We start from the raw sequence: 16,064 nt of genomic DNA, 5'->3' as shown, positions 1-16,064 counted from the left end.
TGCAGGACTGTTGTAAGGATTGGATGGATGTGAAAATGATTTGTACACTACAATTTTCTCTCTGAGTGAGGTGTTATCACAATTTCCCCTGCGAAATCCTTGAGCTCTGTCTCCATTGGCATGCCCCATCCCACTCCCCAAGGCCCCACCCTGATCCCACCTCTGCTTTCCCCAGTACGCAGCCTGGCTGGTGCTCTGGGTTGGCTGGAATGCATTTATCATCTGCTTCTACCTAGAGGTTGGACAGCTGTCCCAGGTAAGCCTCAGTCCTGGCAGAGCCACAGGGCAGAGCCTGACCTTTCCCAACCCCTACCCCAAGGGCTCCAATATGGTGTCAGTCTGGGGCATCATCTCTCAGAGACCTCCCTCTCTCTACACACCTAAATAATCGTATGTCCGTTCCCCACCTCATTTTCTTTCTGACCTCCTCTGCTCTTCTCAAAACCAATGATGAAGAACAGTCCATGTGAAGATGGACTGGGGTTCCCCAAGTTGATCACAAGCTCAGTAAAAACCAACAGTATGCTACTCTTAGGCCTCATTAACAGAGGTAGAGTGTTCAGAGCAAGGGAGGTGAAAATGCCATGCACTTTGTATTGCTTAGATCATGTATTAGTCCATTTCTGTTGCTTGTAACAAAATGCCTGGAACTGGGTGATTTGTAAGAAAACAAAATTTATTGCTTACAGTTTCAGAGGCTGGGAAGTTTGAAGTTCAGGGAACACATCTGATGAGGGTCTTTGGTGGTGGCATTACAGCAATGCAGGGATCTCACATGGCAGAAAATGGCAAAGCAAAGACAAAGAGATAGCTCCTCACGAACTCTCCTTTTAAAGCTCTCAGAGCCATGCCCACCACCACCATTAAACCATCAATTTAATCACCTCTTCAAGGGCTCCACCTTTCAGTTACCATAATAGCATTCCCCACCCCCACATTGTCACTGTGGGGACCAAGCCTCCAACACATTAAACTTTTGTGAGGACGGAATTCAATGCGTAATAGACCACAGAGATTTGGGTCCAGTTCTGATCAATATTTTTCAGCAGGGAAAGAGAGTTTGTTTAGGGGAAATTCATGCCACATGGAGAGTTATTGAAGAAAGCGGGGCTGTTTAGCTTGAAGAAGAGCAAGCGTTGGGAGATACAACTGGTATTTTTAGACATAAAAGAGGCAAAATATGTGAATAAGAGTATTGGGTTTGTAGTTTGACCCTGCTAGATTCAAATCCCAGCAATAACATTTCCTGGCTGTGTGTCCCTGGGCAGGTGACTTATCCTCTCTGAGTTTCAGTTTCCTCGTTAGTGGAGATATTAGCAACTCAACTTCGTGTTGTTGCTGAGGGGATGAATGATATCCCACATCTCAGTGCTTGGCCTCTGGTCAGCGTGCAGTGAATACTTATCTGACTGAATGAGTGAATGGATTGATGAACACGAGGATGCACACCCTGGGTAAGAACTCTGGACCTAGGCCAGCTCCTTTTCTAACGAATGCGGAGACCAAGGACCAAGGAGAGGAGAGGTTTGCCCAGGGCCACACACATGGAGAGCAGTGGAGAGACCAGATGGGCTGTGAAGAGATTTGAATTGAGGATTTTACCAATGACTGGGAAATTGGACCCGGTCACTGTTAATGTCCCTTCCGACCCTGACATTCTGGGACTCCTGTGGGTCACTACCAGCCCCTTTCCATCTCAGTGATGGTAGAGTGAGGCCTGCGTGGCCATCAAGCGCCACCTACTGGCCAGATGCAGACTTGCAGGTGCAGACTCCTGCTCTTCACAAATCAAGCAAGACAAGAAGCTGATGCTTCAGTCTGTGTGAAACAGGCCTTATATAAAGTCTCCCGGGGCCTGGGGTGGAATCTCCCCACCCCTCCTTCTCCCACTCAATATCCCAGGCCCCTCTGCCCCCAGGACCGGGACTTCATCATGACATTCAACACATCCTTGCACCGTTCCTGGTGGATGGAGAATGGGCCAGGCTGCCTGGTGACACCTGTTCTGAACTCCCGCCTGGCCCTGGAGGACCACCATGTCATCTCCGTCACTGGCTGTCTGCTTGATTATCCCTACATCGAAGCCCTCAGCAGCGCCCTGCAGATCTTCCTGGCAGTGAGTCCTTCTGTCCCCCCACCTCTCACACCTCCCCAGAGGTGGAGGCCTCCACCCCAACCCTTTTCTTTAGCCATAGTTAAGAGGGGATGCACCTAGGTCTTCCAGCCTACCTGTGCTTCTGCCTGGATCTGTTTCCATATCTTGTACCACCTGCCTTCATCTCTGCCTCAGCCCACAAAGGGAGTGAGCAGGCTTAATGAACAGGATGAAGCAAAAAGAGAAAAGAAAAGAAAAAAAGACAGAAATTTTTTTAAAATTAAAAACAAAACAATAGGATGAGGCATCAGACTATGAGTCAATCCTGAGTTTAAATATCTGATACAGGGCTGGCCAGTTAGCTCAGTTGGTCAGATCGCAGTGCTGCTAGCACCAAGGTCCAGGGTTCAATCCCTGTATCAGCCAGCTGCCAAAATAAATAAATAAATAAATAAATATCCAATACAAACAAGGAAAAAAAAGAAAAAGAAAAAATATGTATCCAGTACACCCACTAAGTGACTTTGGACAAGTCACTTGTCTTCTCCAAGTTTGTTTCCTTATTCACAAAAAAGGAAAGACCATACCAATCTCAGAGTCTTGAGAATAAGAAAGTGGCACCCATATAGTAGTAGTTCCCATTTCTAGGAGGGCCATCCGAGAGATAAAATAATTACTTGTCCGAAGTCACATTTCTAGAATAGGGAATTGGTCTGGGTGTGTTTGACTTTAAGGTGCATTTACCTTGAAGTTGTTATGAAGGCAGGGATTCGAAGCAGGGGGTCCCTCTCCTCTTTCCCTCCCTGACATGTTGTCACCTCCCCCAGCTATTCGGCTTCGTGTTTGCCTGCTACGTGAGCAAAGTGTTCCTGGAGGAGGAGGACAGCTGTGAGTATGGCACCCCGAGGGAAGTGGGGAAGCCTGGCCATGCGCCCCCCCGCACCTTCAGCACCCTGGACAGGGGCCGGGAACGGGCCTAGGAGGACGGGTGGCCCAGGGGCCTCTTTCGAGGGGAAAAAGAGGCGGCAGGGGTAGGTGGGGGTCTGCATAGCCAGCCCATTCTGGGCTGGGGCCCAGACGTCGAGGTGCCCACTCCATGGCCCCAGCACCGCCTTTTCCCAATCTCGCCCCACCCCTATCGGAGGTCCTGTCCACTTCTGTTGATCCAGCGCCACCCCCAAGAGCCCTCCCTCATAGGGCCACCCCGCCTCCTGGGCTCTGTCCTCTGGGGAACTTGACCTCCCTCTGGCCCGGCTCCTCCGCGCGTCCCGGCCTGGGAGACCCATCCCACAGGCCCCAGCAGAAAAGCCCTGCCCCTGGGGCCCTGAGCAGGAGTCTGTCCCTCCCCTCCCCTCCCCTGGCTTCTTTGGCTCCGCTTCCTCGGGGTGGGGGATCGTGCCCTCAAATTCTTCCCATTCAGGACCCAGCCTCACATAATTCGCCCCCACCGACCTATCCCTAATCATGCTCCACCGCCCCTTCCGCAGTTGACTTCATCGGTGGCTTTGACTCCTACGGATACCAGGCACCGCAGAAGACGTCGCACTTACAACTGCAGCCTCTGTACACGTGGGTCACGGCGCGGAGCTGGGTCGGGGTGGAGGGCCCCGGGCGTTAGTGTTGGGGAAAGGAGATGGAGGGGTGGGGAGGGCAGCCGGATCTCTCCGCCCCCACACTGCCGGTGTCTGGTCCCCTAACCTACCTTCGTTTCCTGCAGGTCGGGGTAGCTTCTGCCCCGCGCCCACCCCGGCCGTGCCGCGCCTTTGACGGCTGGACAGACCGCGGCTGCCGCGAGCTCGGGCCGAGACGGGCAGGTGCGCCCCCTGGCGGCTCGCGGGCCGACTGCAGCCTGCGCCGGCCCCACCTGGGTCTGCAGCCGGAGAAGCGGACCTGGACCTGGACTTGGCTCTTTGCAGCCCGGACTTCAGGGGTGGGGCGGGGCGGGGTGGGGGAGGTGGATCACGGGGTTTGTATTTTTTTTTTTTTTTTTTTTTAATCTCGGCCTTGGCATGAGCTGGGGCCTCTCTCCCTTCTCCAGCTTCTCCCTTTCACCCTTCACCCAGCATCCTGGCCTCTGTCCAGAGAGAAACAGCAAATAGGACAGACTCGTCCCATCTCAACACACTCATTCACTAGCCCTGGGAAAGCTATTGTGAACTAGGAACAGGGTCCTGGGTTCTAATCACAGCTCCATCACTGTCTGTGTGACATCTGGCAAAGCCCTTACCTTTTCTGGGCCTCAGTTTCCTCACCCCAAGTGATTAAAATAATCCCTTAGCAGATGGACTCTTCCAGCCTTTTCATTTGACTCTAAATTTCTTGGGCTAGACTGGAATTATAATTCCCATTTTGCAGATATGGAAACTGACGCCCAGAAATGTGAAGTGATTTGCCTGAGTCACACAGCTAGGCTTTTAGTGGAGATGGGCCTTGAACACAGTGTACTTCCTGTAGTTTCAGACTCCAAAACCCAGTGTCTGGTCTCTGAATTCCATTTCCAATCCCCCTTTCAGTTTGGACACTCTAGAGCCCATGTGGTCTCCACCACACTCATCACCATCTCCACTCCCCAGCGCTCCTCTTAAAGCAATATAGTCCTTCATCCTTTTGCCGGAAACCAGACAGACAGAGCCCACAGCCCTGAATTCAGCCAGACCCACAGGAAGCCTTCCTAGACTCAGCCTCTGTGCACTTCTGGCAAACCTTTCAAGCTCTCTCTTCCAATAAAGTGGGGCCAACTTGGTCACCCCACCCTCTTCTAGGTCTCTGAGGCTGGGTCTACTACACCCATGGTCCCTCATCCCCTTGGCAACCAACCCCTGATGGCTCCGTCCACCTCACCAATTGGAAGACTTGTGGTTCCAGAGAAGAAGGCTGCTCAAGTGCTGCCTGGACACCAGTGTTTACAAATCATCAGTGTTTAGGGCCATGCCAATGTCCAGAAGCAACCTCTAACAGCCCCAGAGGGAGTTCTGAAAGGGCAGAATGGGGAGAAGAGGATCAGGAGGGCCAGCTCTCCCATCTTCCCCCCTTCTGTGGCAAGTAGAGGTGAGAGCTCTTTCTCCGCACCTCCCTCCACAGACACCCTGAGGACCCTGCAATCCTGTGTACTGGCTGGTGAGTTCACAGGCAGGAGGATCAGGCTTCAGCATCTCAGTCTGTGAAATTGGAGGTGCCCTGGGCTAGGAAGCAGGGTGGGAGGCATGGGGGAACCAGAGGGAGCCCAGGGAGTGCTGGTGGTTTGCACACCTGAGCCTGTCTATGGTGACCGCTCTGCTCCTTGCCTTCCTCCCTCTGATCTAACATTCCCTATTCTCTAAGGCCCAAATATCCTGAGCTAGGCCAGCAAAATTTCCTGCTACCCGCCCCCATCCCACCTGCAGTGCTGTGCCCAGCAGCCAACCCTGGAGTTCCTCTGGCTGCCACATGCACCGAGGCCCAGGTGGTCAGCCCAGTCAGCTGGCGGGTACAGCTCAAGAGGGGGACAATTCCCTTCAGGCTGGGCTGCTGTTCTGCCACTGGGCCAACTCCTGCCTTGGGCCCTCCCTTTTCCCAACCTTAACCCCCCAGGCCCCTTTCTACTCAACGGGTTTAGCCACTGGTGCTTTGAAGCCTTTTGTTTTTATAGGACCGTTTTTACAGGAGACCAGGTTTTCTTCTCACTGGGACCTTGTAAGGTGGGGAGTGCACCCCTGGTTTCTGTGCAGGTGGGTTGATTAAAGATGATGTTTTCTTCTCTATCTTCCTGTCCTGCCCTCTGGGTCAGTAGGACCTCCTAAGAGAGCAGTCCCTGCACACGGGCAGGCAGGGCTGGGAGTCAATGTGTTGTCATTACCATATATTCCTGGGCACTGGCCTGTGCCTCTGACTGGCTGTGTGGCTTTGGGCAAGTCACTCTCCTCTTTCCTCATCTCACCCCCACCAAAAAAAAAAAAAAAAAAAAAGGAGAGGTCAGACTAAATCAGTGTGGTTCACTGTCCCTTGGAGAGCTCTCTACTTATTTTTCTCTTTAATTGCATTTTAAGTTCATTCTTCCAAATAACATTTTTATGTGGGCTCTGCCCTCTTCCTGACAGTTCACTTTCTGGTATAGAATGAGCTGGCAGATTGTGCTTTAGACACAGATTCCTGTGTCCTACCCTTGACATCCTGGATCCTTTTCTGGTGATACAGCCTAGGAATCAGTATTTTAAATTTTTACATTTTATTTATTTTTGTGAACAGGTAATATGTTTTTGTGGTACAGAATTCAGAAGGTTCCAGGGAGATTATAAACTCATCTATTTCTCGTATCTTCCCAAAGATAGTCAATTATTTAAGCATTTATAGAAATATTATTTTTCTTTTTCATAAGAATAGAAAGATATTCTACTTACTCTTCAGTCCCCTGCTTCTTTCACTTAATTCTCAATCTCATCTGATAACACCAAGGTCAAATGTTTGGTTCCCCATACAAGCCAGCTGCCAAAGGGGGAAAAAAAATTTTGAATCTCAGAAATCTTCTCCCATAATACATGTGGAACCATCTCCTGTTCTTCCACGGTGATTTAGTAGAATTGAGATTTTTATCAAGATCCTCAAGGTGGTCCTGATGCAGGTAGGGGGTTAGAACCAGGGGTTCTTATCTGAGGATGCCCCAGGTCTGTTACACAAATCTCTGTGGACCATTCCTGGCCATGGGGTCCAGAGGAAAAGAAATCATAGACACCACCTTCAAGGAGCTCCGGCTCTAGTGGGGAGTGCACGGGATGACCAGGCAGGAGTGCTGGTAGCAGGTGGTCAGTGCTGAGGACAAAGTGTAAGTAACAGGTGACTGTTCACAGGAGCTCGAGAGAGAGATCTGAGAAGCCCCAGCCGGGGGCAACAGCATGAGAAATGGTAGTAAAATGCACGGGTCTGGCCTAGGAATAATGGGAGGGGAACTGGTTGGAGGACACTGCAGTAGGGAATGTATTAGTTTCCTATTGTTATCATAACAAATTACCACGACTGCTGGCTGGTTAGCTCAGTTGGTTAGAGTGCAGTGCTGATAACACCAAGGTCAAGGGTTTGGATTCCCATACTGACCAGCTGTCAAAATGAATAAATAATCTCAACTTGAATGTCTTAAAACAATGCAAATTTATCTGACAGTTCTGTAGAAGTCCAATGTGGGTCTCACTGGGCTAAAATTGAGATGTCTGCAGGGCTGCATGTTTTTCTGGACACTAAGGGATAATCCTCTTCCTTGCATTTTCCAGCTTCTAGAAGGCACCCACATTCCTTGGCTCACGGCCCCTTCCTCCATCTTCAAAGCCAGCAACATTTCCTCTCTTGGACCCCTCTTCCATCATCACATCTCTCTGGCCACAGCCAGGAAAGGTTCTCAGCTTTTAAGGACCCATGCCTTTAGATGGATCCACCCAGATAAACCCGGATAATCTCCCAATTGCAAAATCCTTAACTTAATCACGCCTACAAAATTCCTTGTCATACACCACATTCACAGGTTCCAAGGGTTAGGATGTGGATGTCTTTGGGGGCTGTTTTTCTGGCTTTCACAGGGAAGGAGTTGTATGTAAGTTGTAGAGGTCCTGAATGTCAAACCAGGGTGCATCAGCCTGCTGTGCTAGCAATGGGAGCTATTGGAGGGTTTCAATGGGAGCTTCTCAGAGTTGACCTTTAGAGAGAATCGGCAGGGCTGGAAGGATGGGTTGAAGGAAAGCAGGAAGTAGTGTTTTGTCTGCAAGAGGCCTAGGGTTTCTCATTTCTGTGTGAGAGCATGTGTTCTAATGGGTATGTGTGTAGTGACAAGCTCTGTGTGTAAATTTGGGAAAACCAGTACAATAATCATCAGCACAGACTGCGGGAGTCAGGCAGACGTGGGTCCAAATCCTGAATTCACTACTCCATGGAACCATTCAAGTTGATTTTCCCAGGTAGTCCAGTGAAGCCCATCTCCCAGCAACCTCTGCACATTGGAATAACCCATGTAGGACAGATCATCTTCCAACAACTACTGAGTCATAAAGGTGCCCAAGGCATTCTTTGAAGTGATAGAATATGAATTGGTCCAAGGTGCATTTTTGGGGTAGGGGGCAGGTGGCCAGTACAGGGATCTGAACCCTTGACCTTGATGTTATCAACACCGTGCTATCCCAAGTGAGCTGACTGGCCAGCCTTCCAAGGTGCATTTGACAAGTACAATAGTCTACTGGGATTTATAGACATGTTAGTGTTTTCTTCATTCCACTGGAATTTGGGTCTTGTAATTTCTAAACAACAGATTAGGGATGAGATAGATGAAGGCCTCATTCCTTTCAAAGATTTGTTATTCCTAGGGACAGGGCAGTGTTTCTCAATCTTGCAGAGCATAAGAATCCCTTAAAACCCAGATTCCTGAGGCTCAGTTGCTCAGAAACACTGAATTTAACATCTCCAGGGTAGTGACTGGAATCTGTTTTTCACCGGTGCCTCAGGTGATCAAGGTTTGCAAAATCCTAGACCCAGGTAAAGAAGCATTCAAACAGTTTTGAAACCACCTACTCCGTTGTTATGAAGGCCCTGCCAGATTATACCTGCTAACTGCCTCATATCAAGAGCTGGACTTTGGGACTATCTACCCAAAGCTGAATTATATTTTAGCTCAATTTCATTTGTTACTGACAGTTTTATGATTATTTTTCCTTTTTTTTTTTTTTTTTTTCCGGTGGCTGGCCCATATGGGGACAATTATTTTCTTAATAGGTTAGCCATTTCAAAGGCTGTAATCGACTCGTGAGATTAAAGCATTTACGTAACTTTTTTTTTTTTTTAAGTTGACTGGTAAGGGGATCCCAACCCTTGACTTGGTGTTGTCAGCACCAGGCTCTCCCATGTGAGCTAACTGGCAATCCCTATATAGGGATCTGAACCTGTGGCCTTGGTGTTAGCAACACCACACTCTCCCAAGTGAGCCATAGCCCTGGCTCCAAGCATTGGTTTAACTTCACCACTAGGTTACTTGGGTTGAAGGCAAGGCTCCGGGAAGGGAGGGCTCCTAGGGAGTGGGTGGGGCCAGTTTGAGCTCTGTCTTTCCCTCTTCCAGCCTCAGCCTCAGTCACCTGGAATAGCTGAAGGCGGCTCCACGTTGCCCCACTCCCACCCAGGCGTTGGAGGCCACACCCTGCATTGGGCCTGAGTTCCGGTGACTCAGCAGTTCTCTCAGTCTGCCCTGGAACCAGTCTGAGCAGGCCCAGGCAAGCTGGAGCTGCAGAGAGAGCCCTGTGCTGAGTGTCCAACACCTTGATTCTAGTTCTTCCTCACCCCAACCACCTGTGACCTTGGGCAACTCCTCCCCCTGCTCTGGCCTCTGTGATGGCATGGGTGAAATGAGAGGGCTGGACTTCGTGTGATATTCACAGGCTGCTTTAATGCTAGCATTCTGGGATAGAGATTCTCAACCTTCACTGTACTTGGGATGCCTTTCTAAAATACAGATTCCTGGGCCCCATCAGCATAAGAGGTTCTAATTAATGGGGGCTCAAGCATATGGATTCATCCTTCAAACATTTATTAAGCACATGTGATGTGCCAGGAATTGGGGATACAGGAGTGAACAAAATAGATAGTAATCCCTGTTCTTGTGGAGGATGTCTATTGGGAGGAGACATACAATAAGTAAAGTAAAATATGATATATCAGATACATGTCCTGGAGCAAAACAGGACAAGGAAATACAGATCAGGAATCAATTCCTTTTTTTTTTTTTTTTGATGGCTGGCCAGCAGGGGGATCTGAACCCTTGACCTTGGGGTGGTCAGCACCGCAGTCTCCCAAGTGAGCTAACCAGCCAGCTGGTCACTGAGAAAGATTTTTTTTTTTTTTTGTCTTTTCCGTGACCGGCACTCAGCCAGTGAGTGCACCGGCCATTCCTATATAGGATCCGAACCCGCGGCGGGAGCGTCGCTGCGCTCCTAGCGCTACACTCTCCCGAGGGTGCCACGGGCTCGGCCCCTTTTTTCTTTTTTTTTTTTTTGAGAAAGATTTTTATTAAAAGACCTGAAGCAGGTTAGGCAGAAAGCAAACAAAGATAGCAGCAAGAGCAAAGGCCCTGAGGTGGGAGCATGCCTGAATATTGGAGGGAAGCAGGGAGGCCAGCATGGCATGTTCAGAGCCACAATAGCAGGAGATAAAGTCAGAGAGGTAAAAGAGGGGGTGGCATCAGATATGATATTGGCCTTAGAGGACATTTTAAGGGCTTCACCTTTTAATCTGAGTGGAGTGGGAAACCACCGGAGGAATAGAGCACAATAGAGGGATTCTCCCCAGAAGACCAGGGGGTCAAGGGCTGATGCAGGAAGACCAGTTTGGATGCCATCAAGATAACCCAGGTGAGAGATGCTGGTGGCTCAGGCAGGGTGGCAGCAGTGGAGGAGGAGACAAATGGCTGGATTCCAATCTATTTTGAGGGTAGGACCAACAGGATTTGCTGCTGGATTGAACATGGGATATGACTAAAAAAGAGTCAAAGAGAACTCCAAGATTGTTGACCTGGGCCAAGTAGAACGATGGAGCTGCCATTGGGAGCAAGAGCTGGTTTTGGGGGTGTGTGAACCCATTTCTTTGGCTTATAACAAAATACCTGAAACTGGGTAATTTATAAAGAAACAATATTTATTGCTTACAGTTTCAGAGGCTGGGAAATCCAAAGTCTAGGGAACACATCTGGTGAGGGTCTTCTTTGGTGGTGATGCAGGGTATCACGTTGCAAGATAGTGGAGGTGGGAGAGAGGGAGAGGAAGAGAGAGACTCTCACGTGCTCTCCTTTTAAAGCTCTCACAACCACACCCATGACCACTTAATAATCCATTCATTAGGGTATGGTCCTCAGAATCTAATCACCTCTTTTTTTTTTTTTCTCTCTTTTTTTTCTTTTCTGACCGGTAAGGGTATCGCAACCCTCAGCACAGTCTTGTCCACACCACGCTCAGCCAGTGAGCGCACCGGCCATCCCTATATAGGATCCAAACCCGTGGCCTCAGCGCTACTAGCGCTGCACTCCCCCAAGTGAGCCACGGGGCCAGCCCAGAATCTAATCACCTCTTCAAGGCCCCACCATTCAATTACCATAATAGGATTTCCCACCCTCTTAACAGTCACAGCTGGGATCTAGCTTCTAATACATAAAACTTGGGGGACACAATTCAATCCATACCATTCTGCCCCAGGCCCTCAAAGTTTATGCCTTTCTCACAGGTAAATAGATTCATCCCATCCTCAAAGTCTTAACTTGCTTCAACTCAAAAGTCCAAAGTTCAAAGTCCCATCTGTGAAATCAAGTATCTACTGCCAAGGTACAATGGTGGGACAAGCATAGGGTACATATTCCTGTTCAAAAAGGGAAAAACAAGCCAAAAAATGGAGGTAACAGGTCCTAAACAATCCAAAACCCAGGAGGGTAGACATTAAATCTCAGAGCTGGAGAATCATATACCTTGACTCCATGTTAGACACCCTCTGCACACTGGTGTGGGGGTTGGGTCCACAAGTCCTTGGGCAGTGTCACTCCTGTGGCTTTCCTGGTTTGAGGCCATGCTTTAGCACTCGCAGACTGGTGTTGCACACTGGTAGCTACCCAATTCTGGAGTCTCCATGGTGGTCCTGCTCCCATGGCTCCATCAGGCATGGTGCTGATGGGGTTTCTCTGCTGTAACTCCTACCCCATGTTTCTGCTCAGCATTTCTCTAGTGAAGGCTGTCTGCAGTGACTACACCCCTGTGACAGATCTCTCCCTGGGCCCCCAGGCTTTTCCATACATCCTTTGAAATCGGGGTGGAGGCTCCTCAGACCGCAGCTCTGGCATTCTGCAAGCCTGCAGACTTAACACCACATGTATGCCTCCAAGGTTTCCAGCTTATATGTTCCAAAGCTGTGGGTCCAGCCACATCTGGGGCCAATTTAGCCACAGTTGTAATAACTGGAGCAGCCAAAGCAGCCAGGTTGCTGGTGCAGGAAGCAGCTTCCCAAGGTGGCCCTGGGCAGTGAGCCTGCAGGGGGTGGTGCCTCAGGTGCCCATGGAGGGTGTCTGTTCCCTAAAACCATTCTGTCTCCCTAGGCCTCTGGACCTGTAATGGAAGAGGCAGCCTCAAAGATCTCTGAAATGTGGGCCAGCCCTGTGGCTCACTAGGGAGAGTGCAGCGCTGGGAGCACCGAGGCCACGGGTTCGGATCCTATATAAGGATGGCCGGTGCGCTCACTGGCTGAGCGCGGTGCAGACCACACTGTGCTGAGGGTTGCAATCCCCTTACCAGTCAAAAAAAAAAAAAAAAAAAAGATCTCTGAAATGCCTTCAAGCTCTTTTTTCCCTTCTCTTGGTAATCCCTTTCTTCTGTACCAATCTCCTTAGCCGGTCACTGGGCTACACCCTTGCTTTCATTGCCAGGCTGAAAGTTTTCCAATGTTTTGCCCTCTGCTTTCCTTTGAATTTACAAGTTCTGGCTTATTTTTTTTTTTTTTAAAGAAAATGTAATTTTATTAATGTTATTTTTTTACATTCTAGGATATTGTTGCTGAGCAGTTGGGAGGAAGGAGGGAGGGGAAAGGGGAAGAAATGGATGGAAGAAGGAAGAAGGAGGAGGAGCAGGATTGAGCAGGATTGACACCCCCCTCATTCCCACAGGGGAGACCGGGGGTCTTCCAGCAGTGGCTTGGTCATTGTCAGGCTGGGTGTAGATGTCAGGGGGTGTGGCAAAAGCCCTCACACCCCCCCCACCATCCCAGCTTGGGAACCTGGGGCCCTCTTGCTACAGCTTGGTGGTTGTCACTGGGCTGATTGCACCTGTGGTGGGGGCGTGGCTGAGGCCCGAGGCCCCCCAGCGCCCCAGCTCAGGAGAGCCCAGGGCACTTCCTGCAATGGTTGGGTGGTCATTGCTGGGCTGGCTGCAGGTGTTGGGAAATTCTGGCTTTATGGCATACCTTTTCCTCCGTAACTCAGCATAGGCTGTTGCAAGTAGCAGGCAGCTTACTGAATGCTTTGCTGCTTAGAAATTTCTTCTGCCAAGTACCCTGGGTCAGCACCTTGAAGTTCCACATTCCATAAAACTTTTGCACATGAACAGAATGCAGGCACTTTCCTTGCAAGTTCACAGCAAAGGTGATCTTTGCCCCAGTTTCCAATAAATCTCTTCTCATTTACATATGAGATCTTCTCAGAATGGCCTTTACTGTCCATATCCATATTTCTATTAACATTCTCATCACCACCAGTCTCTAAAACATTCTAAGCTCTCCCCACCAGCATCTAGGGTTTTCCTAGGCTGTCACTCCAAATTCTTCCAGTCTCTCCTCAACACCTAGTTTCAAAGCTGCTTCCACATTTTCAAGTGTTTGTTATAAGAAACACTTCTCTGGTACCAGTTTTCTATATTAGTCCATTTCTGTTGCTTATAACAAAATACCTGGAACTGGGTAACTTATAAGATGATGAAATTTATTGCTTACAGTTGCAGATACTGGGAAGTTCAAAGTCTAGGGAACAATCTGGTGAGGGTCTTTGGTGGTGACACAGGGTATCACATTGTGAGAAAGGCAGGAGCAGAGAGAGACTCTCACGTGCTCTCCTTTTAAAGCCCTCAGAACCATGCCCATGACCACATTATTAATCCATTTGTTAGGGCATGGTCCTCAGAATCTAATCACCTCTTCAAGGCCCCACTATTCAAATACCATGACAGGATTTCCCACTCTCTGAGCAGTCACAACAGGAATGAAGCTTCTTCTTCTTTTTTTTTAATTTTTAAAAAGATGACCGGGAAGGAGATATTAATGCTTGACTTGGTGTTGTCAGCACCACGCTCTCCCAAGTGAGCCACGGGCCGGCCTATGGAATCAAGCTTCTAATACATAAAACTTGGGGGGCACAATTCAATCCATATTAGGGGGGAATTCTGGCATTTTGGTTTGGATGCATTGTTTGAGATGCCTGTTAGGCATTCGAGTGGAGATGTCAAGGAGGCAATTGGCTGTAAGAGAAAAGAGCTCCAGGGATGCCCAGTTAGCCCAGTTGGTTAGAGCATAACCTTATAACACCATGGTCAAGAGTTTGGACCCCCATACCAGCCAGCTGCCAAAAACAGAAAGTGGAAAAGAGAGAGAGAGAGAGAAGATAGAAAAGGAAGTTTGGAATCATTGGTGTTGAGATGATATTTCAAGTTACAAAAATGAATCAAATCATCAAGAGAGTGAATGTAGACAGACAAGAGGGCTGAAGACTGAGTCCTGGGCACCTCCACATTTACAGTGGGAGAACAGGAGGGGCCTGCAGAAAAGGCTGAGGGAGGAGGAAAACCAGGACGCTGATAAGAACTGGTATTTTTGAACTGTCTCAGTTTCTGATTTCATTCTCTGCCAAATACTTATTGAACACTTACTATGCTTAAGGCACTGTTCTAGACACTGGGACTACGGCAATGAACAGGACAGCCAGGGCCTAGCTTTCTTTCTTATAGCATACCTTCTAGACAGAACTGACATATATTATGTAGTCTTCCTAACAATCCTAAGAAGGTAAGTTCTATTACCACCATCTTATGGATGGAAAAACTAAAGCTCTTACCCAAGGTTGCACAGCTAGTAAGTGACATTCAAATCCAGCCACTCTGACTCCTGGGCTCTGTCTCTAACCACGGAACTTACTTTCTCATGGGGAATTCCGATGCTCAGCCAGAGTTGAGAACTACTACCCTAGAACTTAGGGGATTCTATTCATTTTTTATGGCTGCATAGCAAATTACCCTAAAACTTACCGGCTAAAATCAACAAACATTATCTCACAGTTTTTGTTGGTCAGAAATTTGGGAGCAGCCTGGCTGGGTGGTACTGGCCAGGGTCTCTCATGAGGTTGTGGTTAAGAATTAGGCCAGGGCTGTTGGGGTGGAGGGCCCACTTCTGAGACTGCCTAATCATGTGGCTATTGGCAGGAGGCCTTGGTTCCTTTCTGCACCGACCTCTCCATTAGGCTACTTGAGTGTGCTTGCAACATGGCCACCAACATGCCCCAAAGCAAGTGAGGATCAAATTGGACAATCTATCCACAGTGCTTAGCGTGGTGATCAGAAAGAGGGAGAAAGAGATGGGCCGGCCAATGGCTCACTTGGGAGAGTGTGGTGCTGATAATACCAAGGCCACGGGTTCGGATCCCTATATAAGGATGGCCAGTTAGCTCTCGTGGGAGAGTGTGGTGCTGACAACACCAAGTCAAGGGTTAAGATCCCCTTACCAGTCATCTTTAAAAAAAGAAAAAAGAAAGAAGGAGGGAGAAAGACTTGGAAGACCTAGTCTCAGTCTCGGAAGTGTCACATCATCACTTCCACTGCAGTCTGTTCATTAGAAATAAGTTCACTGAGTGCAGTCCACACTTAAGGAGGAAGCAATTAGGCTCCACCTTTCGAGGGGAGAACTGTCAAAGAATTTGTGGACATACTTTCAAACCATTGCAGGGACTCTGATTCTTGTTATAATACTCTTACATGACTTTTAAGAAACTAAACAGGTGCTTAGAAGAAATAGACTCTCAATCACCTTTACCCCTCTCTCACCTGTGTCCTCCATTTTTCTGTATGACCTTCTGGATTCTAAAGCTCAAGACTTGGAGCACTGGGGACAAGAGGATCTGGTCTCCTCATTGGTGGAGAGTGCATGGTGCCTGGGGCAGGGCAGGCACTCTATAAATATTTTTTTTTTTTTTTCTTTTTCGTGACCGGCACTCAGCCAGTGAGTGTACCGGCCATTCCTATATAGGATCCGAACCCGCGGCCGCTGGGAGCGTCGCCGCGCTCCCAGCGCAGCACCCTCCCGAGTGCGCCACAGGCTCGGCCCATCTCTATAAATATTTATGGAGGAAACCTACTGGAGGATCTCCTATAATCAGGCACATAAGTTCACTTTATGGATGTTTATCGCTGCCTCCACGTGTGTTCCAGCACTGAGATCTGACCCAGTCCCTAGTCCT

At 48.9% G+C, this 16,064-nt stretch overlaps 1 protein-coding gene across 1 annotated transcript in view; it reads left to right on the top strand.

Annotated features, from left to right (window-relative positions):
- Window positions 1-3,911, top strand: part of NKAIN1 (sodium/potassium transporting ATPase interacting 1) — a 45,472-nt gene extending 41,561 nt beyond the window's left edge. Inside the window, exons 3-7 of the mRNA XM_063106380.1 lie at window positions 176-256; window positions 1,919-2,116; window positions 2,923-2,983; window positions 3,583-3,664; window positions 3,813-3,911. Coding sequence (XP_062962450.1) covers window positions 176-256; window positions 1,919-2,116; window positions 2,923-2,983; window positions 3,583-3,664; window positions 3,813-3,822 — 432 coding nt within the window. The 3' untranslated portion in view covers window positions 3,823-3,911. The remainder of the gene's footprint in view (window positions 1-175; window positions 257-1,918; window positions 2,117-2,922; window positions 2,984-3,582; window positions 3,665-3,812) is intronic.
- The last annotated feature ends 12,153 nt before the right edge of the window (window positions 3,912-16,064 follow it).

Source organism: Cynocephalus volans, chromosome 8 (genome assembly GCF_027409185.1).
Source record: "Cynocephalus volans isolate mCynVol1 chromosome 8, mCynVol1.pri, whole genome shotgun sequence".
NCBI classification, from domain to species: domain Eukaryota; kingdom Metazoa; phylum Chordata; class Mammalia; order Dermoptera; family Cynocephalidae; genus Cynocephalus; species Cynocephalus volans.
This window is presented reverse-complemented; position numbering and strand designations above follow the sequence as displayed.